The 27,493-nt window shown below is 43.4% G+C and overlaps 1 protein-coding gene across 2 annotated transcripts in view; it reads right to left on the bottom strand.

Annotated features, from left to right (window-relative positions):
- LOC127395158 (zinc finger SWIM domain-containing protein 6) overlaps nucleotides 1-27,493 on the bottom strand; it is a 210,948-nt gene that overhangs the window by 32,817 nt on the left and 150,638 nt on the right. For both annotated transcript variants that reach the window (XM_051641640.1, XM_051641641.1), the window contains exons 5-9: nucleotides 25,674-25,853; nucleotides 22,818-22,994; nucleotides 22,398-22,544; nucleotides 13,537-13,683; nucleotides 5,890-6,150 (exon numbers count right to left, since the gene is read on the bottom strand). In XM_051641640.1, the coding sequence (XP_051497600.1) occupies nucleotides 5,890-6,150; nucleotides 13,537-13,683; nucleotides 22,398-22,544; nucleotides 22,818-22,994; nucleotides 25,674-25,853 (912 nt within the window). The remainder of the gene's footprint in view (nucleotides 1-5,889; nucleotides 6,151-13,536; nucleotides 13,684-22,397; nucleotides 22,545-22,817; nucleotides 22,995-25,673; nucleotides 25,854-27,493) is intronic.

The following is a 27,493-nucleotide window of genomic DNA, read 5'->3' as shown; positions in this document are numbered from 1 at the left end:
TTCGAATTAAGCTTATTCATCCTGTGACCAGGAGCAAAGCAAAGGCAAAAAGCTCCCTCCTTTTCACCCGCTCCCATCTGAGATATCCAGAGTTCCTTCAGGCAACAACAGAGACTGTAAATGAGGAAGCAGAGGATTCTAAATCAGTTGACAAAGCAGGTGCTTCTCAAACAGATAAAAAATCAGACCACTCTCAAGCAGATAGAACAGCAGGCCCTCCTCAATCAGATGACAATGATGACCTTGTCCAGCTTTCCCTATGAAAGATCTCTGCCTCTTGAGAAAGGATTTCACACGCACTGATGGTAAGGGAATTCTTCCTTGTTTGCTCCAATGCTTTGATAGTGGGGCTGAAATCTACAATGTGAATGAAAGAGAAGCCAAGTAGTTGGGATCCCTGGCCAGAGATGCTGGTACTGATAGAGCACTTAGTAGTAAGATGGGAACTACCATCCTGTGGGACCGACTTCTTTCAGCTGTGAGGGAGAAATAACCCCACAAGAGTGACATTGAATGGCACCGAAGCAGAACACCCACTCTTGAGAAAGCCATCACATTCTTGAGAGAAATAGCTTTGCGAGAAGTGATCTATGATAAAGATGGACTTACAAATCCTGATGACGTTCTGTGCGACAAACAAATGTTCCGGAGGTTTGCACAGGCTGTACCAGCAGCACATGCCCATATATTCTCCTTCATGGGGTGCTTGATGATGACGCAAGACCAACTGTGAGGTGGCTTTCAAAGTATGGCAGTATGGAGACGTAATCTCTGATTCCCATCAGTTCCACACCTCAGCCATTGAACAAATGACTGACAGAAAGAATAAGATGCCAAACAGATGGGGAGGTAAACTCCAGAATCTCCCTAGAGACAACTGGTCACATGTTGCAACCATTAAGAAGAGACGTCCTACTACAAGACAGCAGCCAGAGAGACAGGACCCACTGCGACGCCACCTGTGGTCTCTCTTGCAAAATTATTGTAAAGAGGACATGATAATCTGGGACAAGAGACCCACTGATATTCTCCAGATATGCATGCAAGTGCTACTAAACAGAACAAAGACAGGAGATGGTTCTTCCAAGAAGAAGGCTGCACCAGTTACCACCCAAGATGGTGCATCAAACTTTAATGTTCAACTTTAGAGGTGCCCTGCCTCCAATAAGGGGGAGAAGAGGGACAACTGAATTTACTGGACTGTATGGATTCGGTGGCCTGGCACATTAGAACAACAAAGGTAAAAAGCTCCAGAACAACTGCAGTACATAGACAACATCATTGTGTGGGGTGACATGCCAGAAGAAGTTTTTGAGAAAGGTAAAAAGATCGTCCAAATTTTTCTGGATGCTGGTTTTGCTGTAAAAAGAAGCAAGGTCAAGAGACCTTCACGAGAGATCCAGTTCCTGGGAATCAAGTGGCAAGATGGTCGTCGCCAGATCCCAATGGATGTGATTAACAAAATAACAGCTATGGCCCCACCATCTACTAAAAAGGACACTCAAACTTTTTAAGGGACTGTTGGTTTCTGGATAATGCACATTCCATGTTACAGTGAAATGGTGAAACCTCTCAATGAGGTGACCCGAAAGAAGAGTGACTTTAAATGGGGTCCTAACCAACAGAAAGCTTTTGAGCAGATCAAAAAGGAGAGGCCTGGCAAATTGACTATATCACACTGCCTCAGACCCGCCAGGGGAAGCGCTATGTGCTTACAATAGTGGAAACAAGTACAGGATGGTTGGAAACATATCCTGTGCCTCATGCCACAGCCAGGAATATTATCCTGGGCCTTGAGAAGCAAGTCTTGTGGAGACATGGCACTCCAGGAAGAATTGTGTCAGACAATGGGACTCATTTCAAAAACAGTCTTGTCAGTGACTGGGCTAAAGAGCATGGTATTGAGTGGATCTACCATGTCCCGTAATAAGCGCAAGCCTCAGGGAAAATTGAAAGGTACAATGGTTAGTTAAAAGATAAACCAAAGGCAATGGGTGGTGGAACTTTCAAAAACTGCGACAAAAATTTGGCAAAGGCCACCGAGTTAGTTAATACCAGGGGATCCATCAACTGGGCTGCTCCTGCTCAGTCAGACCTTCTACATACTGCAGATGGGGAAAAAGTCCCTGTGGAGTGTGAAGGAGACCTGCTGGGTAAAAGTGTTTGGGTCTATCCTGCTTCAGGCTAAAGTAAACCTGTTGGGGGTGTTGCTTTTGCTCAGGGACCTGAACATACCTGGTCTGTGATGATGGAGGATGGTGAAGTACAATGTGTACCTCAAAGCAATCTGACTCTGGGGGAGAATCCTTCATTTGACAGTTGGTAAAATATAAAGCCTATATGAAATATATGTTATAGAATAAGGGGTGGAACGTCTTGGTTTGAACCAGGATGAAGCCAATTTTCCTTTTGCTGATTTTTTTTTTTTCTTCAGTAAGCTTTCTTTTAACTAGCACCAGTGTGTTCTAAGGCTGATAAGAATGGAATGTAACTGCTGGGTCTTCAAGGTCACATCTTTGCTAGCTCAGGGAATACAGGGAGATCTATGACCCCCCATAGGAGGCTGAATTAGACAGACAGCAAAATTGGCCAGAAATTTTTCATTCCATATATCTACGTAAGCTCAGAGGAAGGTCAGAGATCACAGAAGACAACTTCCTTCCTCCTTCTTCTTCCCTTCTCTTCCTTCCATGGCTGGCGTCTGGGGAGGACTCCGTCCATCCATCACCATCGACCCTTAGGCTTGAGCTCTCCTGACCCTCATAACTCAGCGCTTTGTCCAGCAGCAGTCCAGAATTCTTTGGGACTGTTTGCAGCTAAGGAGAGTGCTGTGGAAGTTGCTGAGGGTTGGGGGAGGCAAGAGGCTTTTGCACATATCTGAACATATTTGTATATAATTGTATATATTTTCTTATATCATTAGTGTTTAATTAAAGCTGTGTAGTTTAGTTTTCAATCCAGCCAAGTCTCTCTCTTTTTCTCTCTCTCCTTCCCTACCTGGGTGGGAGGGAGAGGGGATCGAGAGCATTGTTGTCGGACCTGAGTCAAACGGTGACACAGTGGAAAAACGTATCCTTAATTGAAGTTACCTGAACAATCACTAGAGCTGCACCTGATCCCTATTAATGTCTCACCTGACATTAGGCATTTAATAACCCTTTGGCCTGGACTTTGTCTCCAGAGGAGACTGTCAGTGCTTGCATCCAAGCTGCTTTTGTTAGTCCATTATAACCACACGATCGTAAAAATTGTGGGGTTTTGTAGGGAAACTTCCCATCATTGGGGCAATGGATTTTGTTTACACTCAGTGCAGCCAGTGCAGTACTTAAACTTCATAACAGCAATGTCAAAATTGACAGCAGAAATTATGATTTTAAAAAAATTAAATGCAACTATTTGTTTGCTGAGTTCTGAATGCTCATGGTGCATATGAATTCCATTTTCACATTTTTCCTGCAACCTTAAGACTGTTATTCCTATTAATAGGAAAACTGTGTCAAGCAGTTTTTTACATCAGTGGATAGAGGTTCAGGCATTAAATGTTGCAAGATACTGAATAAGAATCTTACATTAAGTATTATTTGACAATTATTGCACAAATAGCAGCCAGCAATCCTAGAAGTTACTACTTTATCTCCTACTACAGATTACAACCCACCACACTTGGATGGATGAATGACTGTGAGAGCACACTTCTTCACTGCAGTAACACATCATAGCTTCTAGCAGTGGTTCAAACTAATATGGCCGACCCTACACTGAAGCAGATGAGGAGTACTCACAACATTTATTCAACCACTTCTGCTGCAGAGAATGATGAACTCCATGAGAGAGCGATGGTAACAACTTGGACCAGCACAGCTGTTTCAGCAATGTTTTTCTGACTGGTGCCTTAGCACAAAAATGCAAAGATAAAAATCACTAGGCATGAAAAAATCAAACAACTGAGCTCCATAGGTGGGCATTTCTGAAGACTGGGGCTGATCACAAAGGAAACCTCAATGACTATTAAGTAGGTGACAGTGTGTCTCTCAATAATTTAAAATGAAGTTGAAAGCCATTCAAAAAACTGGCTGGCATTGCTTCAATTAAATAAGCCATTTCATGTATGTGGGCCAGTTGATGGTCTAGTCAGAAACTCAGGACATGAAGAATACACAACAAAGCATTTATATGAAAATATATTCTGCCATTAATTTAGCAGTCAAGCAAAAAATTAGAACACTTCTTGCAACACATTCTTATGTTCTGCTTTCCCACACATTCAAATGGTAGCTACATACAGCATGCATTAATCTGCATTAACAGCATAGAAATCAGCTTAATATTGGATTAAGCTTTCTTTATTATATCTACAGGACTTTCACTATAAAAACACAATTGATGTGATTAGGATCTTAAATCACTGCACAGTTTTTCCTCCATGTGAGCTGGCAGTTTCTGCCTACCCTGGAGTAAACTGAAGCTATTGCAGAGAAGCCTTTTCAGTACACAGATGAAAAACCATCATTGCACACTGCTCACCACAGCAATTGTATAAGTAGTTATTTTAGCAGATTATCTGCTATGATCACTTGTTTACTACTCTAAGAAAACAAACAAAAAAAAGTCAGAGATCAAAGTAGTAAACTAGAAGTATCAGAGAATACTTGAGAGAAATCTTGCCTTTTCTTCGTAAAGCAAGGTTGTTCATCCTCACCAGTAAATAAAAGCAGGAAATTGATTTTATAATCTATAGCATCCCTCTATGGTGGTTAATAGCTGGATCCAGCAAGCAGCTGTTCTTGTCCAAAAGCCATAAAACAGTGGTTACAGCCACACCATAACGGAAACTCTCCCTATGGTGCAGCTTCTCTGCAGTTTCAAATGGCACCATCTGTAGGTACCGAAGTCTTTAAGGATCCGGGCAATAATAGTGACTCAAAGCTGAGAACCCTAAATAACATACTGCATCTTTTCCATTAACGTAGTTTAAAAGACAAATGTCTTACAGAAAGAAATTAAAATCTGACTGCTGTGTAACAGTCTTCACAACTTACTTAGAGCGGTATCACAGTCCCCACCATCCCTTGAGCAAGCACTCAAAATTTGGACCATGCCTTTAGGTTCTTTTAAAGTATTTTCTTCCATTTCAAAAACCAAAAACTAGAAAGACCACCTGAGAACCCACAAGACTACTCTCTCAACATGAGGCTTAAGTGCTATATGTTAAGCCTTTTTAAAAGTTAAGGCAAAAGCATGTACATTTTTTGGTACAGATTTTATTGCAACATGCTGGCTAATTCCCAAACACAAGTTTTTTGTCTTAATCAAATTTTAGTCACAAGACCTTAAGCCTCAGTATTTAACCATATATTTCAATTTTCATGTATGATACAAACTTCAGAGACAAGTAATTTTCCCAGTTGCTACAAAGAAAATGCTATATTTCTGTCCCAGTAATTCTACATGAATTTTCTGAGCTCTTCACTTGGCAACAGAGGTAAAAATCTTCATACATTTACAAAGCTGCCAGTCCTTTTTCAGGATACAAGTGACATTTAAAAATTTGCTACCTAATTAGAACTGTTGATGATAACTGATGTCTATATTATTTAATTGTGAGCCTGGGTTGTAAAATTAGGATACTGAGATTATGACAAGCAACAAATCTAAAGAACAAAATGCAACAGAAATTAAAATAAAAGGCTTATAGGTTAGTAGGTGTCTTATTTCTACAGTCATGTGATATATGAAGTATCTTTCATTTTCATAAGAAACTGGAAAGAAAATTTTGCTGGAATTCCACATCAAATAACACGTAAAGCATTTTCCACTGGAATACTAATTCTATAGACTTGCGTAAGAGAAGATAGTTTAAAGAAACAGTTATGATCTACATTGAGCTACCTTCTAATAGGAAGACTGCTTGTTTTCGAAAAATCTTCACCATAGTATCATCCAATGTGATATCCTGTAGCTTAGAAATGAGCTGCTCCTCATTTCGACAAACCTTCTCTTGTGCATACAAGCCATCAGGCATTACTCGTTGCTGTCCCAACCCCATCAATGCTACTTCCACAGCCAGCGTTGAATAAGATTCCCCTTCTTCTAAGAACTTGCATGCAGGCAGGTGTTGGTACTCCAGAGATTTGCATTGCCCCACATTCTCTGTAAAGGGTGACACAAAGAACAACACATCAGGAAAACATTCTAAACCATAATCTGTCTATAATGCCCCATTTACAAATGCTTCCTCTGTCAGTGTTCATTTATTAAAATTATTTAAATTACTAGCTATCCTGATTTGCTGGGATAGAATCATAGGCCAGCCATGGTAGGCAGACCATTAGCCATTTTGAGTCAGCTGGGAGCTGACCCAAGCTAATAGGTGTATCCCATACCATAAATGTCATGTTCATTATAAAGAGGAAGGCTTGCTAAGAACAGTGAGCTCTTATTCCTTGGACTTCTGCTTCTTGTGTAGGCTGGGTGTAATCCTGTATACTTTATGTTGGTTTTAGTATTGATATTTCATTAAATCTTTTTTCATTTCAACCCACAAGCCTCCTCTCTTTTTTCTAATTCTCCTTCTTGAATGGGAAGGGGTTATCAGGTGGTAGAGCAACTGCTATACTTTAGCCATGGATACAGGCTAAATGTAGACACTAGCACAATCTCAAGATCCAATGATCCAATTCCATGTGGCAAAAGTACACAAAACAACTACCTGGTGATCAGGTAGTGAGGTGGATTAGGAACTGGTTGACGGGAAGGAGTCAGAGAGTTGTAGTCAATGGGGCAGAATCTGGTTGGAGGTGCATGACTAGTGGAGTCCCTCAGGGGTCGGTACTGGGACCGGTGTTGTTCAACATCTTCATCAACGACCTGGATGAGGGTATAGAATGTACCCTCAGCAAGTTTGCTGATGACACCAAGCTGGGAGGAGTGGCTGACACACCAGAAGGCTGTGCTGCCATTCAGAGAGACTTAGGCTGGAGAGTTGGGCGGGGAGAAACGTGATGAAATTCAACAAGGGCAAGTGTAGAGTTTTGCATTTGGGGAAGAACAACACGATGTCCCAGTATAGGTTGGGGGCTGACCTGCTGGAGAGTAGTTCAGGTGAAAGAGACCTGGGGGTCCTGGTAGACAGGAGGATGACCATGAGCCAGCAATGTGCCCTTGTGGCCAAGAAGGCCAATGGCATCCTGGGGTGCATTAGAAAGGGTGTGGTTAGTCGGTCAAGAGAGGTTCTCCTCCCCCTCTATTCTGCATTGGTGAGGCCGCATCTGGAGTACTGTGTCCAGTTCTGGGACCCTCAGTTCAAGGACAGGCAACTGCTGGAAAGAGTCCAGCGCAGAGCTACTAAGATGATTAAGGGAGTAGAACATCTCCCTTATGAGGAAAGGTTGAGGGAGCTGGGTCTCTTTAGCTTGGAGAAGAGGAGGCTGAGGGGTGACCTCATCAATGTTTACAAATACGTAAGGGGTGAGTGTCAGGGAGATGGAGTTAGGCTCTTCTCAGTGATGACCAGTGATAGGACAAGGGGTAATGGGTGTAAATTGGAGCATAGGAGGTTCAAGGTGAATATCCGAAAAAATTTTTATACTGTGAGATTGACAGAGCACTGGAACAGGCTGCCCAGGGAGGTTGTGGAGTCTCCTTCACTGGAGACATTCAAAACCCACCTGGATGCGTTCCTATGTGATGTACTCTAGGTGACCCTGCTCTGGCAGGGGGGTTGGACTAGATGATCTTTCGAGGTCCCTTCCAACCCCTAGGATTCTATGATTCTATGAATTAGGTTTTAAAAAACCCACTGAAGTAAAAATAAAAGTTTCATTTTAATTGTGATTTGGAGAAAGGCAGTTTCTCCAGCTTTGTTAATAAGGCCAGAATTTGAAGATCTATTTTGATTTTTCTTCCCCCTATCCATTTCCATACCTCCTTAAAGCTTTGATGTTGTATAAGCGGAAAGGGAAGGTGCTTGTACACTTGCATGGATTTCAGTTGAAGCTACTAGGATTGTGCAAATACAGTGGGCCTGGGAACTCCACTACTTTAAAGCATCTTGTTTGGTAGAGCTTTTTGAATGCTTTTTATTTGTTACAGTTGCATTTGATAAACATGTATAATGTTTCTGATTTTTATTAATGCTAGAAGTGCTACTTTTAGTAAAGATTACGTGTGATTAAAGAGTGCTACTGATTCATTTGGTGCTTCACAGTTTCACAGTATGAGAAAATGCTGTTCCAGTCTCTAGCAGTTCATGGTCTAGTTAGTTTGGGAACAAAAAGTTGTAATGTACGGATGTAAGGAGATGGACAGCTGCAGCAAATGAGAAGGCAGAATGAATGTGGTAGATTGCATTACGCGTGTGTAGGGGAAATTTAGTTTTCAACACACACTACTTTGTTTTGTTTTTTTTCTAATTGCAAATAATTTGATTTCTTTTAATTAAAGTTCTTCCAGAATTGGTGGATATGGGATTAGAAGTTTATTGAAGAAAATCTAATTGAATAAAATGAGTTTTGAGGCAAAACCCAAATAAGATTGGGGATGTGCATATAAAAGAGCTGTAGGTAGAGGGATAAATCTAGTTTCTGACCACACAGAAGGTGATAAGAAACTACCACAGAGGTGCAAAGAGACCGAGAATAAGGAACAAATTGGTTAAGCTCCTGGGAAGTACTGAAGTTAAAATGGGTGCATACATCCTGTCCTAAATCATGCATCAATACTGCAATACTATTTTCTAAAACATAACCTTTATAGATCATGTATGTTGTAAATTTTAAGTATTTTGTCATTAATTTGAAGTATTATGTACATGTGTAGCTAAGAAGTCAAATAACATCCTGGACTGCATAGGAAGAGCATTGCCAGCAGATTGAGGGAGGTGAATCTTCCCTCTGCTCAGCACTGGTGAGCCCACACCTGGAGTGCCTTGTCCAGTATTGGGCTCCCCATGGGCATACTGGAGCATCTCCCATACAAGAAACTGAGACAGCTGGGATTGTTTAGACTGGAAAATAAAAGGCTCAGGAGGATTTTATCAAAATATATAAATATCTGATGGGAGAATTGTCCTGGTTTGAGACAGGATGAAGACAATTTTCCTTTTACTGATTTTTTTTTTTCTTTCAGTAAGCTTTCTTTTAACTAGCACCAGTGTGTTCTAACTGAGGCTGATAAGAATGGAATGTTTTTGTAACAGTCTTCAAGGTCACATCTTTACTCTGCTGCCTCAGATCTATGACCCACCATATGAGGCTGAGTTAGACAGACAGCAAAATTGGCCAGAGATATTCCATTGCATATATCTATGTAAGCTCAGAGATCACAGAAGACAACTTCCTTCCTGCTTCTTCATCCCTTCTCTTCCGTCCGTGGCCGGCATCTGGGGAGGACTCCATCCATCCATCACCGTCGACCCTTAGGCTTGAGCTCTCCTGACCCTCATCACTCTCCGCTTTCTCCAGCAGCAGTCTGGGATTTTTCGGGACTGTTCGCAGCTAAGGAGAGTGCTGTGGGTGTTGCTGGGGGTGGGGGGAGGCGAGAGGCTTTTGCCCATATTGGAACATATTTTTATATAATTGTATACATTTTCTTATATCATTAGTGTTTAATTAAAGCTGTGTAGTTTAGTTTTCAATCCAGCCAAGTCTCTCTCTTTTTCTCTCTCTCCTTCCCTACCTGGGTTGGGAGGGGGAGGGGATCAAGAGCACTGTTGTCAGACTGGAGTCAAACGGTGACAACAATTTATTGGCGCCCAACATGGGGCACGATTTTAAGCCCAGATTATAACTTTTCACTAATTTGGAGTGTTCAAAATTCCATCTCTAATGGGAGGAATGCCTCAGATAGCAATGGGCAACAGCTCTGCTGAATCTCCTGACGGATTCAAAACTGAACAGACACTTTCTGCAATGAATCTACTGGACCTTTTGCCAAACATGCAATTGTGCATGAGGTATACAGACAAGGGCATGCTGCTCTTGTGATTGTTTCATGGTTTATTGACAGAACTGTAGCCATAATCAACCGTATAATTACCAGCCTAGTGATCCTAGGGGTTATGATACTGTTCTTTATGGGGGCAATGTATGTGTACAGTTACAGTACAAGTCCTAGTGGTACAACTCCTAAAGTGAACGGAACGGTCCATGTTGGTAATAGCAGTAGCGGGTTCAATTTTACCTCTCCATTTTCTTTCAAGTTGAATCTCCCAGTTCTTGATTTGAATTGCATTGTTGAAGTAGGAATGCTTATACTGAACGTTTATAATGTATTGTGGATTAATAGGGTGAGGTGTTGCTCCACTCACTGCCACTCCCCCACAGGCAATGCTGCTGCCACTGCTGCTGCCACTCGTGATGCTGCCACCACCACTGCTGCTGATACCACCATTCTTACTGCTACAAGAACAACTGCTTCTACAAAGATAAAGCCCACTCCCTTTCGAATTAAGCTTATTCATCCTGTGACCAGGAGCAAAGCAAAGGCAAAAAGCTCCCTCCTTTTCACCCGCTCCCATCTGAGATATCCAGAGTTCCTTCAGGCAACAACAGAGACTGTAAATGAGGAGGCAGAGGATTCTAAATCACTTGATGGAGCAGGTGCTTCTCAAACAGATAAAAAATCAGACCACTGTCAAGCAGATAGAACAGCAGGCCCTCCTCAATCAGATGACAACAATGACCTTGTCCAGCCTTTCTCTATGAAGGAACTGCACCTCTTGAGAAAGGACTTCACCACGCTGATGGTGAGGGAATTCTTCCTTGGTTGCTCCGATGCTGTGATAGTGGGGCTGAAACCTACAACGTGGATGAGAGAGAAGCCAAGCAGTTGGGATCCCAGGCCAGAGATGCTGGTATTGACAGAGCACTTAGTAGTAAGATGGGAACTACCACCCTGTGGGACCGACTTCTTTCAGCTGTGAGGGAGAGATACCCCCACAAGGGTGACATCGAATGGCGCCGAAGCAGAACACCCACTCTTGAGAAAGCCATCACATATTTGAGAGAGATAGCTTTGCGAGAAGTGATCTATAATAAAGATGGACTTACAAATCTGTAAGCGACACACCAATGTTCCAGAGGTCTGCTCAGGCTGTACTAGCAGCACATGCCCATATATTCTCCTTCATGGGGTGCTTGATGATGACGCAGGACCAACTGTGCATGAGGTGGCTTTCAAAGTATGGCAGTATGGAGACGTAATCTCTGATTCCCATCAGTTCCACACCTCAGCCATTGAACAAATGACTGACAGAAAGAATAAGATGCCAAACAGATGGGGAGGTAAACTCCAGAATCTCCCTAGAGACAACTAGTCACATGTTGCAACCATTAAGAAGAGACGTCCTGCTATGAGACAGCAGTGAGAGAGGCAGGACCCACTGCAACGCCACCTGTGGTCTCTCTTGCAAAATTATCGTAAAGAGGACATGAGAATCTGGGACAAGAAACCCACTGATGTTCTACAGATACGTGTGCAAGTGCTACTAAACAGAACAAAGGCAAGAGATGGTTCTTCTAAGAAGAAGGCAGCACCAGTCATCACCCAGGATGGTGCATCGAACTCTAATGCTCAACATTAGAGGTGCCCTGCCTACAGCCAGGGGGAGAAGAGGGACAACAGAGTTTACTGGACTGTATGGATTCGGTGGCCTGGCACATTAGAACAACAAAGGTATAAAGGCCTGGTGGACACTGGTGCACAGAGCACCCTAATGCCATTGAATCATAAAGGGACAGACTCTGTCACTATTTCTGGAGTGACAGGAGGATCTCAACAACTGACTGTTGTGGAGGCCGATGTGAGCCTCACTGGTAAGGAGTGGCAAATGTACCATGTTGTGACTGGCCCAGATGCTCCGTGCATCCTTGGCATAGACTGTCTCAAAAAAGGATATTTCTGAGACCTTGAAGGGTACTGTGGGCCTTTGGTATAGCAGCTGTAGAGACTGAGGACACTGAACAGCTGCATACTTTGCCTGGCCTTTCAGATGACCATTCTCTAGTGGGGGTGCTGAAGACTGAAGACCAACAGGTGCCAATTGCCACTTCAACGGCACATAGACGACAGTATCGCACCAACAGAGACTCTGTGATCCCCATCCATAAGCTGATCCAGCAATTGGAAAGTCAAGGAGTGATCAGCAGGACACACTCACCCTTCAACAGTCCTATCTGGCCAGTGCGAAAGCCTGATGGCGAGTGGAGGCTGACAGTGGACTATCGTGGCCTGAATGAGGTTACACCACCACTCAGTGCTGCTGTGCTGGACATGCTGGAACTTCAGTATGAGCTGGAGTCAAAAGCAGCCAGATGGTATGGCACTATTGACATTGCTCATGCCTTTTTCTCCATTCCTCTAGCACCAGAGTGCAGGCCACAGTTTGCTTTCACCTGGAGGGGAGTCCAGTACATCTGGAATCAACTGCCCCAGGGGTGGAAACACAGCTCAACCATTTGCCATGGACTGATCCATGCTGCACTGGAGAAGGGTGGAGCTCCAGAACACCTGCAGTACATCGATGACATCATTGTGTGGGGTGACACGCCAGAAGAATTTTTTGAGAAAGTTAAAAAGATCATCCAAATTCTTCTGGATGCTGGTTTTGCTGTAAAAAGAAGCAAGGTCAAGGGACCTTCACGAGAGATCCAATTCCTGGGAATCAAGTGGCACGATGGACATCGCCAGATCCCAATGGATGTGATTAACAAAATAACAGCTATGGCCCCACCATCTACTAAAAAGGACACTCAAACCTTTTTAGGGACTGTTGGTTTCTGGAGAATGCATATTCCAGGTTACAGTGGAATTTTGAAACCTCTTGAAACCAAGTCTCTCTCTTTTTCTCTCTCTCCTTCCCTACTTGGGTGGGAGGGGGAGGGGATCAAGAGCATTGTTGTCGGACCTGAGTCAACCGGTGACAAGAATGTGAAGAAGACAGAGCCATACTCTTCTCAGTGGTATCCTGTGACAGGACAAGAGGCAATGGGCACAAACTCAAATACAGAAAATTCTATCTGAGCATATGAAAACATTTTTTACTATGAGGATGGTCAAACACTGTAAGAGGTCACCCAGAGTGGTTGTACAGTGTTCATTCTTGGGATTATTCAAAACCCAACTGGACGCAGTCTTAGGCAACCTGCTCTAAGTCACCCTGCTCTGATCAGAGCAGGTGGACCAGATGATCTCCAGAGGAGTCTTCCAACTTCAAAAATTCTGTGATTTCCTGTAACTTCTAAGAAAGAGGACAGAGCAATGTATGTGGAGAGGTTAGCTGCTATAAAGTCTTATTCCATTTTATTTCAAGCATGAAATTGCCATCAAGAATGAGAAACTGATAATTTTTGAAGTGCTTTCATTTAACTAATAAGAAAGTTTTACTTTAAACATTTTCTTTCCCTCATGTTTTCTTAGGGAATGCAAATATGAGTTCTTATACTATAAAGACACTGGCTTCGAAGATAATTTAGTAAGGCAAGATAGAAAAATGTTACTGAGGACTTAGAGAAGATTGGTCCTTTTGCATGGCCTTACCTGTGAAGTCTGAGAATCCATGGAAGCTGTCATCATCCACCCTGCAGGCTTCCATCAGGCTACTGAAGAGGGTGCCAATTGGATCCAAAGGGTGTCCCACCCAACCTTCAAGATTCATTATTGAGGTTACTCCTTTGTGGAGAAGTTCTGTGACAGAAAAGATGGAGGGAGGAGGGAAAAAGAGCACATGTTAGCCCCTGAAAACAGTTATAGAAGTAAAACTGTTTAAATTGCTCTCAGTACAGAATTCAAAGTATTTCCAGTAGTTTCTGCATTAGAAGGAGAAAATAGGATCTTTCAGGGTTAATGCACTGCCCTTTGTGAATATGTTAAAAGACTCTGACTCCAACTTCCAACTTTTTTCTCCTAGACACATATACACAACTGAACTATGAGATATCAGATGCATTATGGGTGACCATTTAAAAAGTGCATACAAGCCATTACAGATGCTCTGTTTCTCTGCCAATTACACACTAACTTGCACCTGCCCATGCTCTGTCTCGTTCACATAGTGCCATCTTTCTGAGTAACCATATGTATTATCACAAAGCTTTAAAAGCTTGCTTCTTGCCTATTTAAATGTGTGGGGCTACAAAGTGAAACACAGTCATACTGTTTGAACTAAGTATTCAGAAGGGTGTTTTTTTAATAAAGAATCATTTGATATGTAATATGAAAAACAAACAAGTAAATAATTGTCTAACTAATAACATGCTCAAGATGACAGGCAGAAGCACGTACTATTACCAAAAAGGATTAATATTAGTGACTTCTTACTGACTCACTTACTGACTAATTTCACCTATTGTGTCTACTTATGAGCTTCACTTGTGTCATGCCAAACTAAGGCTTCAGTCCTTCATTCATACAGGCATTGAATTTTAAATCATGCAAGTGGTTCCACGGACATCAGATCAGTTACATGAATTAAAGCTAAATAGAAGCATGTGGTGGTTGCTGAACTGAAACCTAAAGCTAGGCTGTAGCTGCAGAATTAATCTGCTTATAGAGAAAACCAGCATATTGTGCAGCATTGTCCTGGTTTGAGCCAGGATTAAGCCAATTTTTCTTTTCACTGATTTTTTTCCCTTCAGTAAGCTTTCTTTTAACTAGCAACTGTGTGTTCTGCTAGGCTGATAAGACAGTGGAATGTTTTTCTAACTACTAAGGTTTCAAGGTTACACCTTCACTCCGCCGGCTCAGACACTATGGGGAGATCTCTGACCCCCCCGTGGGAGGCTGAGTTAGACAGACAGCAAAATTGGCCAAAGATATTCCATTCCATATATCTACGTAAGCTCAAGGGAAGGTCAAAGATCATAGAAGACAGCTTCCTTCTTCTTCTCGCCTTCTCTTCCATCCATGGCCGGCGTCCAGGGAGGACTCTGCTCATCCATCACCGTCGACCCTTAGGCTCGAGCTCTCCTGACCCTCATAACTCTCTGCTTTCTCCAGCAGCAGCTCCGGGATTCCTCGGGACTCTTCCCAGTTCAGGGGAGTGCTGTGGGAGTTGCTGGGGGTGGGGGGAGGTGAGAGGCTTTTGCCCATATCTGAATATATCTGTATATAATTGTATATATTTTCTTGTATGATTCATTAGTGTTTTAATTAAAGCTGTCTAGTTTAGTTTTCAATCCAGCCAAGTCTCTCTCTTTTTCTCTCTCTCTTTCCCTACCTGGGTGGGAGGGGGAGGGGATCGAGAGCATTGTTGTCGGACCTGAGTCAAACGGTGACAACAATTAAGTGGAGCCCAACATGGGGCTCGATTTTAAGCCCAGATTACACATTTTCATCAATTGGGAGTGTCCAAAATTCCATCTCTGATGGGAGGAATCCCTCAGATAACAATGAGCAATAATTCTGCTGAGTGTCCTGACGGATTGAAAACTGAACAGACACTTACTGCAATGAATCTACTGGATCTTTTTCCAAACCTGCAATTGTACATGTGGTATGTAGCCAAGGGCATTCTGCTCTTTGTAGCTGCTCTTGTGATTCTTTTGTGGTTTATTGACAGAACTGTAGCCATAATCAACCGTATCATTACCAGCCTAGTGATCCTAGGGATGATGATACTGTTCTCTATGGGGGCACTGTATGTGTACAGTTACACTGCAAGTCCTAGTGGTACAACTCCTAAAGTGAATGGAACGGTCCATGTTGGTAACAGCAATAGCTGGTTCAATTTTACCTCTCCATATTCTTTCAAGCTGAATCTCCCAGCTCTTGATGTGAATAGCATGGTTGCAGTGGGGATGTTTTTCCTGAATGTTTATAATATAATGTGGATGCGTAGGGCAAGATGCTGTTCTGCTCACTGCCATTCCCCCACAGGCAATGCTGCTGCCACTGCTGCTGCCAACACCACTGCTGCCAATACCACCACTCCTACTGCTACAAAAACAACTGCTCCTACAGAGATAGAGCCTGATCCATCGCATATCAAGCTAGTTGACCCTGTGACTAGGAGCAAGGCAAAGACAAAAACAGAGGCTGACAGTGAAGCAGGGAAGGATTCTAAATCAGATGATGGAACAGGTACCTCTCAAGGAGATAAAAGAACAGCAGGTCCTCCTCAATCAGATGACGACGGTGACCTCGCCCAGCCTTTCTCTATGAAAGAACTGCGCCTCATGAGAAAGGACTTCACCCGCATTGATGGTGAGGGAATCCTTCCTTGGCTGCTCCGATGCTTTGATAGTGGTGCTGAGACCTACAATGTGGATGAGAGAGAAGCCAAGCAGTTGGGATCCCTGGCCAGAGATGCTGGTATTGACAGAGCACTTAGTAGTAAGACAGGAACTAGTACCCTGTGGGACCGACTTCTTTCAGCTGTGAGGGAGAGATACCCCCACAAGGGTGACATCGGATGGCGCCGAAGCAGAACACCCACTCTTGAGAAAGCCATCACCTACTTGAGAGAGATTGCTGTGCGAGAAGTGATCTATAATAAAGATGGAATCACAGATCCTGATGATGTTGAGTGTGACACACAAATGTTCCGGAAGTTTGTTCAGGCTGTACCAGCAGCGCATGCCCATATATTCTCCTTCATGGGATGTTTTGAAGGTTACGAAAGACCAACTGTACGTGAAGTACCTTTTAAAGCACGACAGTATGGAGACATCCTCTCTGATTCCCTTTACTTCCACACCTCAGCCATTGAAAAAATGACTGACAGAAAGAATAAGATGCCAAATGGATGGGGAAGTAAACTCCAGATTCTTCCTAGAGACAACTGGTCACGTGTTGCAGCCATTAAGAAGAGACGTCCTGCTACGAGACAGCAGCGAGAGGGACGGGACCCACTGAGACGCCACCTGTGGTCTCTCTTGAAAAATTATTTTAAAGAGGACATGAGAGTCTGGGACAAGAAACCCACTGATGTTCTCCAGTTACGTGTGCAAGAGCTACTAAATAGAACAAAGCCAGGAGATGGTTCTTCCAAGAAGAAGGTTGCACCAGTCAACAACCAGGATGGTTCATCGAGCTCTAGTGCTCAACCCTAGGGATGCCCTGCCTCCAGCCAGGAGGAGGAGAGGGACAACCGAGTTTATTGGACTGTGTGGATTCGGTGGCCTGGCACATTAGAACCACAAAGATATAAAGCTTTGGTGGACACTGGTGCACAGTGCACTCTAATGCCATCGAATCATAAAGGGACAGACTCTGTCACTATCTCTGGAGTGACAGGAGGTTCTCAACAACTGACTGTTGTGGAGGCCGGTGTGAGCGTCACGGGTAAGGAGTGGCAAATGCACCCTATAGTGACTGGCCCAGGTGCTCCGTGCATCCTTGGCATAGACTATCTCAGGAAAGGATACTTCTGTGACCCGAAAGGGTACCGGTGGGCCTTTGGTATAGCAGCTGTAGAGACTGAGGACACTGAACAGCTGCGTACTTTGTCTGGCCCTTCAGATGACCCTTCTGTAGTAGGGTTGCTGGAGGTTGAAGACCAACAGGTGCCAATTGCCACTTCAACGGTGCATAGACGACAGTATCGCACCAACAGAGACTCTGTGATCCCCATTCATAAGCTGATTCGGCAATTGGAAAGCCAAGGTGTGATTAGCAGGACTCATTCACCCTTCAACAGTCCTATCTGGCCAGTGCGAAAGCCTGATGGCGAGTGGAGGCTGACAGTGGACTATCGTGGCCTGAATGAGGTGACACCACCACTTAGTGCTGCTGTACCGGACATGCTAGAGCTTCAGTATGAGTTGGAGTCAAAAGCAGCTAGGTGGTATGCCACTATTGACATTGCTCATGCATTCTTCTCTATTCCCATAGCACCAGAGTGCAGGCCACAGTTTGCTTTCACCTGGAGGGGAGTCCAGTACACCTGGAATCGACTGCCCCAGGGGTGGAAACACAGCTCAACCATTTGCCATGGACTGATCCATGCTGCACTGGAGAAGGGTGGAGCTCCAGAACTCCTGCAGTACATTGATGACATCATTGTGTGGGGTGACACACCAGAAGAAGTCCTTGAGAAAGGTAAAAAGATCATCCAAATTCTTCTGGATGCTGGTTTTGCTGTAAAAAGAAGCAAGGTCAAGGGACCTTCGCGAGAGATCCAGTTCCTGGGAATCAAGTGGCAAGATGGTCGTCGCCAGATCCCAATGGATGTGATTAACAAAGTAACAGCTATGGCCCCACCATCAACTTAAAAGGACACTCAAACCTTTTTAGGGACTGTTGGTTTCTGGAGAATGCATATTCCATGTTACAGTGAAATTGTGAAACCTCTCTATGAGGTGACCAGAAAGAAGAATGATTTCAAATGGGGTCCTGACCAACAGAAAGCTTTTGAGCAGATTAAAAAGGAGATTGTGCAGGCAATGGCCCTTGGACCGGTTCGAACAGGGCCAGACATCAAGAATGTGCTCTACACTGCAGCCGGACACAATGGTCCCAACTGGAGCCTCTGGCAGAATGCACCAGGGGAAACTCGAGGTCGACCCCTGGGATTCTGGAGCCGGAGCTACAGAGGTTCTGAGGCCAACTACACAACAACTGAGAAGGAGATACTTGCAGCATATGAAGGAGTTAGAGCCGCTTCAGAAGTGATTGGCACTGAAGCACAGCTCTTTCTGGCGCCCAGGCTACCGGTGCTGAGATTCATGTTCCGGAATAACCTTTCTCCTGTCCATCATGCCACCGATGTGACTTGGAGTAAATGGACTGCTTTAATCACCCAAAGAGCCCGAATAGGGAAACCTAATCGTCCAGGTATTGTGGAAGCAATTACAAACTGGCCAGAAGGCACCCACTTTGGAATGCCACCACAAGAAGTGGTGAGATGAGCTCAAGAAGCTCCACCATATGATCATCTACCAGAGACTGAGAAACAATTTGCTCTTTTCACCGATGGCTCCTGTCGTCTTGTAGGGAACCACCGGAAGTGGAAAGCTGCCGTGTGGAGTCCTACACGACTGGTTGCACAAGCAGCTAAGAGAGAAGGAGAATTGAGTCAATTCGCAGAGGTAAAAGCCATCCAGCTGGCTTTGGACATTGCTGAGCGAGAGGGGTGGCCGAGACTTTACCTCTACACTGACTCGTGGATGGCAGCAAATGCCTTGTGGGGTTGGCTAAAACAGTGGCAGCAGAATAACTGGCAGCGAAAGGGTAAACCTATTTGGGTTGCTGACCTGTGGAAAGACATTGCAGCTCGGATAGAGAAACTGGAGGTAAAAGTGCGTCATGTGGATGCACACGTGCCTCTGAGTCGAGCCACTGAGGAACATCGACACAACCAATGAGCAGATGAGGCTGCCCAAGTGTTCCAAGTAGACTTAGACTGGGAACACAAGGGTGAGCTTTTTCTGGCTCGGTGGGCCCATGATGCTTCAGGTCATCAGGGCAGAGATGCAACATACAAATGGGCTCGTGACCGAGGGGTGGACTTAACCATGGACACTATTGCACAGGTGATCCATGACTGTGAGACGTGCTGCAATTAAGCAGGCAAAACGGTTGAAACCTTTGTGGTATGAGGGGAGGTGGTCAAAGTACAGATTTGGAGAGGCCTGGCAAATTGACTACATCACACTTCCTCAGAGCCGCCAGGGCAAGCGCTATGTGCTTACAATGGTGGAAACAAGTACAGGATGGTTGGAGACATATCCTGTGCCTCACGCCACAGCCAGGAATACTATTCTGGGTCTTGAGAAGCAAATTTTGTGGAGACATGGTACTCCAGAGAGAATTGAGTCAGACAATGGCACTCATTTCAAAAACAGTCTTGTCACTGACTGGGCTAAAGAGCATGGTATTGAATGGATCTACCATATCCCATACTATGCACAGGCTTCAGGGAAAGTTGAAAGGTACAATGCTCTGTTGAAGGCTACCCTAAAGGCAATGGGTGGTGGAACTTTCAAAAACTGGGATAAAAATTTGGCAAAGGCCACCTGGTTAGTTAATACCAGGGGATCCATCAATCGGGCTGGTCCTGCCCAGTCAGACCTTTTGCATACTGCAGATGGGGATAAAGTCCCTGTGGTATTAAAAGTGTTTGGGTCTATCCTGCTTCAGGCAAAGGTAAACCTGTCAGGGGTATTGCTTTTGCTCAGGGACCTGGACATACCTGGTGTGTGATGATGGAGGATGGTGAAGTACAATATGTACTTCAAGGTAATCTGACTTTGGGAGAGAATCCTTAATTTGACAGCTGGTAAAGTATAGAGCCTGTATGTAATATATGGTATGGAATAAGGGGTGGAATGTCCTGGTTTGAGCCAGGATTAAGCCAATTTTTCTTTTCACTGTTTTTTTTCCCTTCAGTAAGCTTTCTTTTAACTAGCAACTGTGTGTTCTGCTAGGCTGATAAGACAGTGGAATGTTTTTCTAACTACTAAGGTTTCAAGGTTACACCTTCACTCTGCCGGCTCAGACACTATGGGGAGATCTCTGACCCCCCCGTGGGAGGCTGAGTTAGACAGACAGCAAAATTGGCCAAAGATATTCCATTCCATATATCTACGTAAGCTCAAAGGAAGGTCAGAGATCATAGAAGACAGCTTCCTTCTTCTTCTCGCCTTCTCTTCCGTCCATGGCCGGCGTCCGGGGAGGACTCTGCTCATCCATCACCGTCGACCCTTAGGCTCGAGCTCTCCTGACCCTCATAATTCTCTGCTTTCTCCAGCAGCAGCTCCGGGATTCCTCGGGACTCTTCCCAGTTCAGGGGAGTGCTGTGGGAGTTGCTGGGGGTGGGGGGAGGCGAGAGGCTTTTGCCCATATCTGAATATATCTGTATATAATTGTATATATTTTCTTGTATGATTCATTAGTGTTTTAATTAAAGCTGTGTAGTTTAGTTTTCAATCCAGCCAAGTCTCTCTCTTTTTCTCTCTCTCCTTCCCTACCTGGGTGGGGGGGGGAGGGGATCGAGAGCATTGTTGTCGGACCTGAGTCAAACGGTGACAAGCATTAAAATAATATTTTTTAAATTTCAAACATAAGAAGAAAAAAAACAAAAGTGGTGAGTAACAACATAGAAATTACAAAATTCTTTGGTTTGGGGTAGGATGAATCACATTTCATACACGCCTTTTTTTATAGTAGCATAATATTAGTTGACAGCTATAGAATTTGCTCACAGGGAAATGAACTTAACAAAAGTATTGAATGTCTAGATATTGCATTAGCAACTGGGAATGAAAAGGAGCAGTACTACAACCAGCACACTTGCAGCAGACCCTTCACACCTGTCAGTGGGATGTACACACATACACACACTGACATAGCCCCCTCCCTTCTTACCTCCCCAGTCTGAGAAGCTGGAAAATGTGCAAAGCTTTTAAGGGAACACATGTTAAGGAAAGATATATTACACCATAAAAAGACTGAAAAATTCTCCTAAGTAATAATAAAAAGTGCTTTTAAGTTTTGTTCAAATATAGGATCCACAATAGTGCTCAAAACTTCTTCCTCGAGTACCATGAAGTGGAAACGGAGGCACACAGTCAGGTGTCTATCTTCAATTTCTAAATGATAATTTCTGGGAAAACACCTGCACACATACTTGAAACATGTACACATGTGACTTCACACTGGTATTTTTGCCTACAATGCAGGAGGAGAGTTAAGAGTAGCAAAAAAGATCTAAAATAAAATTTGAATGAAAGCTGTTGATGCAGTAGCTGAGAATGTAATTCCAGTTTTTCCATGTGCGTTCTTTAACCACAAAGCCATCTCTTTCTTCTTCCACTACCTCTTTGAACTTACAACAAAGTTCAGTGCAGGATTATTTTTGGTAGAAAGTTCCTTCAAAATTAGGGGTAGTGCTCAGAGGAACACCACAGAACATTTCATAAAGCCAGTGTTTCAAAAATCTCATTTCCAGTGATGTGAGTCTACTAAAGTTTTAAGCATCGTAAGAGACTTTTGGAACAAACTGCCAAATTTAATGAATTCCTGTAGTGCAAAATTTGCCTTGTTGTTGCCCTCAATGTCAACTTTAGGCTCCCACCTCAGAAATATATAGCTCTGCTAAACTACACATCAGAGGAAAAAAATATTTTAAATACCTGATGTGCCAAATGCAAAGCTCTGTTTAAAAGCCTATAAATTATACAGGATTAATATTTACACTGTGTAATCAAAAACCCCAAGTGGGATAAAGGCCCCATCATGTCAGATATATTGCAGAAAGCAGAACAAAGCCCTTGCCCTGCAGAGCTCACAACCCAGCTTAAAAAAACCCTCCAAAATCCAGAATGTTACATTACCACTATGATCATTTGGACCAAAGAGTTAAAGTCACCTCTTTTGCTTTAGTTTCAAAAGCAGTTTTCTCATGCAAAGTTCCAGTCACCTTGTCATGTCCTTTGCCCTTCTCTCTTCCCCACATTTACCTTTCTTCTGAGCCTGGAACAATTCCAGCTGTTTCTGCTGCTGCCTTCTTAGTGTATTAACAATAGCTATTGCTAGCCTCAGTGCTTCCTGTGGGTATCCATGAGATCGTAATGCGTCCACCCTCGCACAGGCTGTAGGAACATGTTCTAAAATGGAGAAAATAATTGAGAAATAGCAATGTTTTCATGTCTGCAATTGTCTTTTTGGCTTGGTTACTCAAAAGGGCTTTTTTATTTCTTTTGTTTTTAAAATTATGCCAGAGAGACTTAAAGGACTACTTCTGAGCCAGCATTTCAAGGGAGCCTCTGTTCTTTATGCCAGGCTTTTCATTCATCTCCCCACCATTCCCCCAAAATAATGCCATAGAAACTGAACAAAACAGCAAGTCATGGAAATGTCTTTCCAGTTTAGCCACTTACCATACCAGAGGGGCCACCCATGAGAGTCAAAGAGTGAGTTTTCAGTGTCGTCATGGTAACAGTAGTTGGTGTATAGATCACTGCTGATAATATGCTGTAAGTGGTTGTCCTGCCAGTGCAGATCGCACGCCTCTATGGCTCGAGTGAACACCGTCCGATGTGGCCTGTTTGATGAATCTGTCATTTTCACAAATTCAGAAAGCCGTATCAGCTTTTACTCATTCATATGTGAGTCAGTCATTCACAGTATTCTTGTCTTCTGCCTATTTACCAACCCCCAACTGATGGCAGCCTGCCTTGCCCCCCTCCGCAAGGAGCAGTCCGCAGATGACATTTCACATCCTATTACCCAACAGCTCAGATTAAGTGTGCGCCATTCATTTTGTATTCAGAGAGAGAGATCTACAAACCAGCATGGCTAATGCTAAATAGGACTTTGCAAAGGGAACAGCTAGAGATGAAGGATGTTAAACAGCATGTACAGAACTCCCCTAAAAAAAAAAGTATTCAGTGCACAGTTATTCAAGCAACCCCAGCTTCTCTCTTCCTCAGACCCAGAGCTACTAGGATGAGGGACAGATTAACATTGCATGAAGAATTTAGTTGTTCTCTTTGAGAAGTGAAATTACTTTGAGCACTTGTATAATTTTTTGTCATAAACATATACAAATAGTGTACAAATACAATACAAATATACAAAAGAAAGCAAGGTACTGAGCCCATGGGACTGACATAATCCTTACTGGACATCTTCCAATGGCAAAAGTGCTATGTTGACATGGCACTGTGTCTATGAATGTTGAAATGTCATAGTTGCCACTAGCCTGCCCAGATTGAGCTGAACATCACGGGATCCAGAAAGCAAAATACCTCTGTAGGAAGTTATATGTTGAATGAACTTCTGTCCCGAGCTAGCTGCAAGATTTAAAAATGAACCAAGTCTATTTCCCTCAGAGGTAATCTTCTAAGATAAAGAAAAAAGGAAAAACCCATCTAAGCCCAAACCTGCCACCTCCCACAAGCATTTAATTTTTACTTTATTATGATTATATGAAATATATAACAAAATACTGAAGGTTTTTAAGATTATGAGGGGTTTTTTTCCGGCTAAATCTTTGCAATCTTTGCTTGAAGATGACTGGAGAAGACTTCTGTCAGATTTGATAACCACATTTTCAATTAGAAAGCATCATATCGAGTAAGAAGAGACACCTCCAAGAAGGCAGTGTTGCCTCTGCACCCCCTTCCACACCTGTCAAATGCAGACTGCACAACACAGAGCACATCACACAGATAGCTGCTTTAGTTTCTCACACACAGTTTAATGCAGTTACAACAGATCTTCCTTTCAGTAAATATCAAAGGTTTTGTAACTGAAAAATAAGACCAACAAAACCTCAACACCAGAAGTTAAATAAGATTATAGTCAAGCAAAGAAAAAACAGGCATTTCAGTGGCATACTTCAGGGACATCCAATTTTCATGCAACAAGCATTTAGAAGGACCAAGTGAAAAGTTATGTGGGAAACGGTTCTTCTTCTTCCCCACATAAGTCTAAACAAAATGCCTTTGAAGTCAGCAAAGGCCTTCTGCTGATTATATCCAGCTAATGGACCAAAAACAGGCCTGCTGCTCAAGGACAAATGAAAGCAAAACAACAGATGTGGTACAAGGCAGGAAGGATGGGCAACAAGTTATGCATTGTCCTTGCTAGTTACCACCCTAACTTGGGACTCATGGATGTCAACTGGCTCTGGACAGTGACACTGGCTGGACAGATGGGTCACGGGGGTATAAAAAGGGGGTGAATTCAGCAGGTGGGGCCGAGGCCTGTTCGGACGCTTCCTGCGTGGGACACCCCCCCTGCTGTGGAGCCTGGCGCTGGGACTCTGCTGGGCCTGCTAGCCTGCCTGCCTGCCCCGGGGATCGAGCCTAAGCCTTAACGGTGAGCGTGCCGGGATTCTGACCCCTGGAGCACCGGCTCCTTTCCGCAGCCGTCGGGGTCGGGGCCGGAGCCCCCCACCCCATTTTGCTGCTGCCGCTGTCGAACCACGAGGGGCTGCCCCCCCCCCCCCCCCCGAAACCACGGATTTCGAGGTCCTGCCGTAACTGCCTGCTCGGTCCGCCTGCCGCTCTGCCCCGGGATTGGAGCCTGCCCGATCCGCCTGCCTGCCTGCCTGCCTGCTGCCTGTTACTGGGAAGCCGGCCCCCTACAGACCTGCTACCGAGTCCTGCCAGCTGGAAAAGAAGCCGCATCCCAGCCTTAAGGGCACAGTACTTTTTGCATTACCTCCCTAAAGGACACATTACTTCCCTGATATATCCCTGGTAGCCCTTTGCCATGTGTACATTTTCCCTAAACCTTATCCCACAGTTTGTGTTAACCCTTAATAAACCGGTTAATTTGTAAACTAAACATTGGTCTCAGTAGCAATTTTTGGGCATGGTGGGGGTGCATTCTAACTATCACTCTAAGATACGGTCCCGCAGTGGCCGTTCCTCTGTGAGAGGTGAACGCCACGTGTGAGCCTTATTCAACACCCCCTCCAAACTGGGGGGGGGGGGAAGTGGCAAAAGCATCCTGACAGCCCGTAACCCCCCTGGCATCGGCTCGCGACAAGTTAGAAGACCTAACTAAACACAAATACTTCCTTTGAAAACATTGCAACCCCAGCACAAAAAACCCCACAATTTATACTTTCTGCAAGGATACTATTAGTGAAAATAAATTTGGCTGGTCAATCCTCAACAAGAAAGTTACTTATCCCAGGAAAGAGTGCTGAATTCTGCAAGGCTAGAGTATATAAGATAGAGGCTATATTATTTGTTGCAGTCAGTGTATATATTTAGGCTCACCTTGGTTAGCATTTGCACCCTGAGGCAAAGCATTGGTTAAACTGGGCAGCTCGTTTCCATGGTTTCCATCTTCCCAGGGACAAACATCCACATGGTTCCATTTTTTCAGCTGTTTTAGCCAACTAGTCTTCTGCTCCAACTTGCAGTGGGGATTTAAGACTATACACATCCACAGAGCACCTGATTTAAAAAACCAAAAAGGTAAATTATGGTTTCTATTAAAAATCAAACAACTAATGACTAACAGCAAACTTCTATACTGTAACAACACCAGGGAGACTGAATTTTTGATGCAGAATCTTGGAGCTGGTGTGGCTCATCTGAAGCAGCTGAAAGACCATATCAAGCCAACTTTCTCAATTAAAAGGCATTAAGTGGGTCTTTTTTATTAGAAAATCCATAGTTCATAATGTATGGCCCATCAGACAGGAACATCAATCAAAAGCAAACAATAATTTACATAAAGTTACAGCAGGAAATTAATCAAGTTTTTCTTCTAATTTTTGTACCAGAAGAAAATGTTGTTTTCTACAAACAAGGACTATGTATCTTCCAGCTTCACATTACAGGAATCAAACAAGTGCATTAGTAAGACATGATTTTGTAAACATATACTTCCACACTCAAAACCCAGCCAAAGTACTGTTGATCATATAACTCATTCCCAAATACATTTGGACCTCAGAGATGCAGTAAATGCTGATTTTATGCAATCTAATAAGATCTTTTTACTGCTACTACTTTAGAAATTTGGTTACACTAAAAAATTTGTTTTACATTTTCTGTTTACAGAGATTGAAGGGAAAGCTAATTTACAATGACATTTCACATATACTGTCACTTTAGAACCTGCTCCCTGACACTATATAGCAAGGCAGGCTTAAATACATCAGGGTCTCTAGCAACAATTTTTAAATGGAAATATTTTTCTCTAAAACAGCTGTCTCTTCATCAGCATGAATTTTGACAGGAGCATGAAGACATCTGAAAGTACTGCTTAGCAGCAGTTCATTTGCTCATTAAGAACATGCCTTATACACTACAAGAGATTTAAAGAATATGCTTAAACTATGCAATCTTCATGACAGGCTAAAAAAACCCCCCAAAAATAATAAAAATGTGTCTGGCTCTTCCAAGATAATAGAATTCTCATATTCAAGTATTCCTTTGCTAAGTAAGAATGCAAAATGGATACCCAGAGCACAGGCCATCACATTACATTAATTCCTAAAGTAATTCAGTATGTCAGTATGCCACAGCACAGGAGCCAGAGAAAACAGTTTGATCATTAAGGTTGCAAGTGTGCCGCTATTTGGGTCAACATGGGGAAGTAATATCAAAGGAATCTGAAAACCACAACAAAATAAGGTATGGTATGGTACACCAGAGAGACACTACACTAATGCAGATTATTACTGCACAGTAGTTACATACAGTAGAGCATGCTGTTTTATTGGGTTTTTTGTTTGTGGGGTTTTAGGGTTTTGTTTTGGGTTTTTTGGTTGTGTGTGGGATTTTATTTTTTTTTTAAGTGTCCAAAACTTGCCATGGAAGTGAATAAAGCCAATACTGTTTTTAAAAACTCATTTTTAAAATAAAATCATATGTCACTCTTTAGACACACTGTTCAACATGCTTCACTCCCCAAACAGAGTCAAATTATAGAACAGAATCATAGAATGGTTTGGGTTGGAAGGGACCTTTAAAGGCCACGTAGTCCATTCCCCCTGCAATGAGCAGGGACACTTCCCACTAGACCAGGTTGCTCAGAGCCCCATCCAACCTGTCCTTGAACGCTTCCAGGAAGGGGACATCCACAA

This window comes from Apus apus, chromosome W (genome assembly GCF_020740795.1).
Source record: "Apus apus isolate bApuApu2 chromosome W, bApuApu2.pri.cur, whole genome shotgun sequence".
NCBI lineage: Eukaryota > Metazoa > Chordata > Aves > Apodiformes > Apodidae > Apus > Apus apus.
The sequence above is the reverse complement of the archived record's forward strand: the minus strand, read 5'-3'. Positions and strand labels throughout refer to the sequence as shown.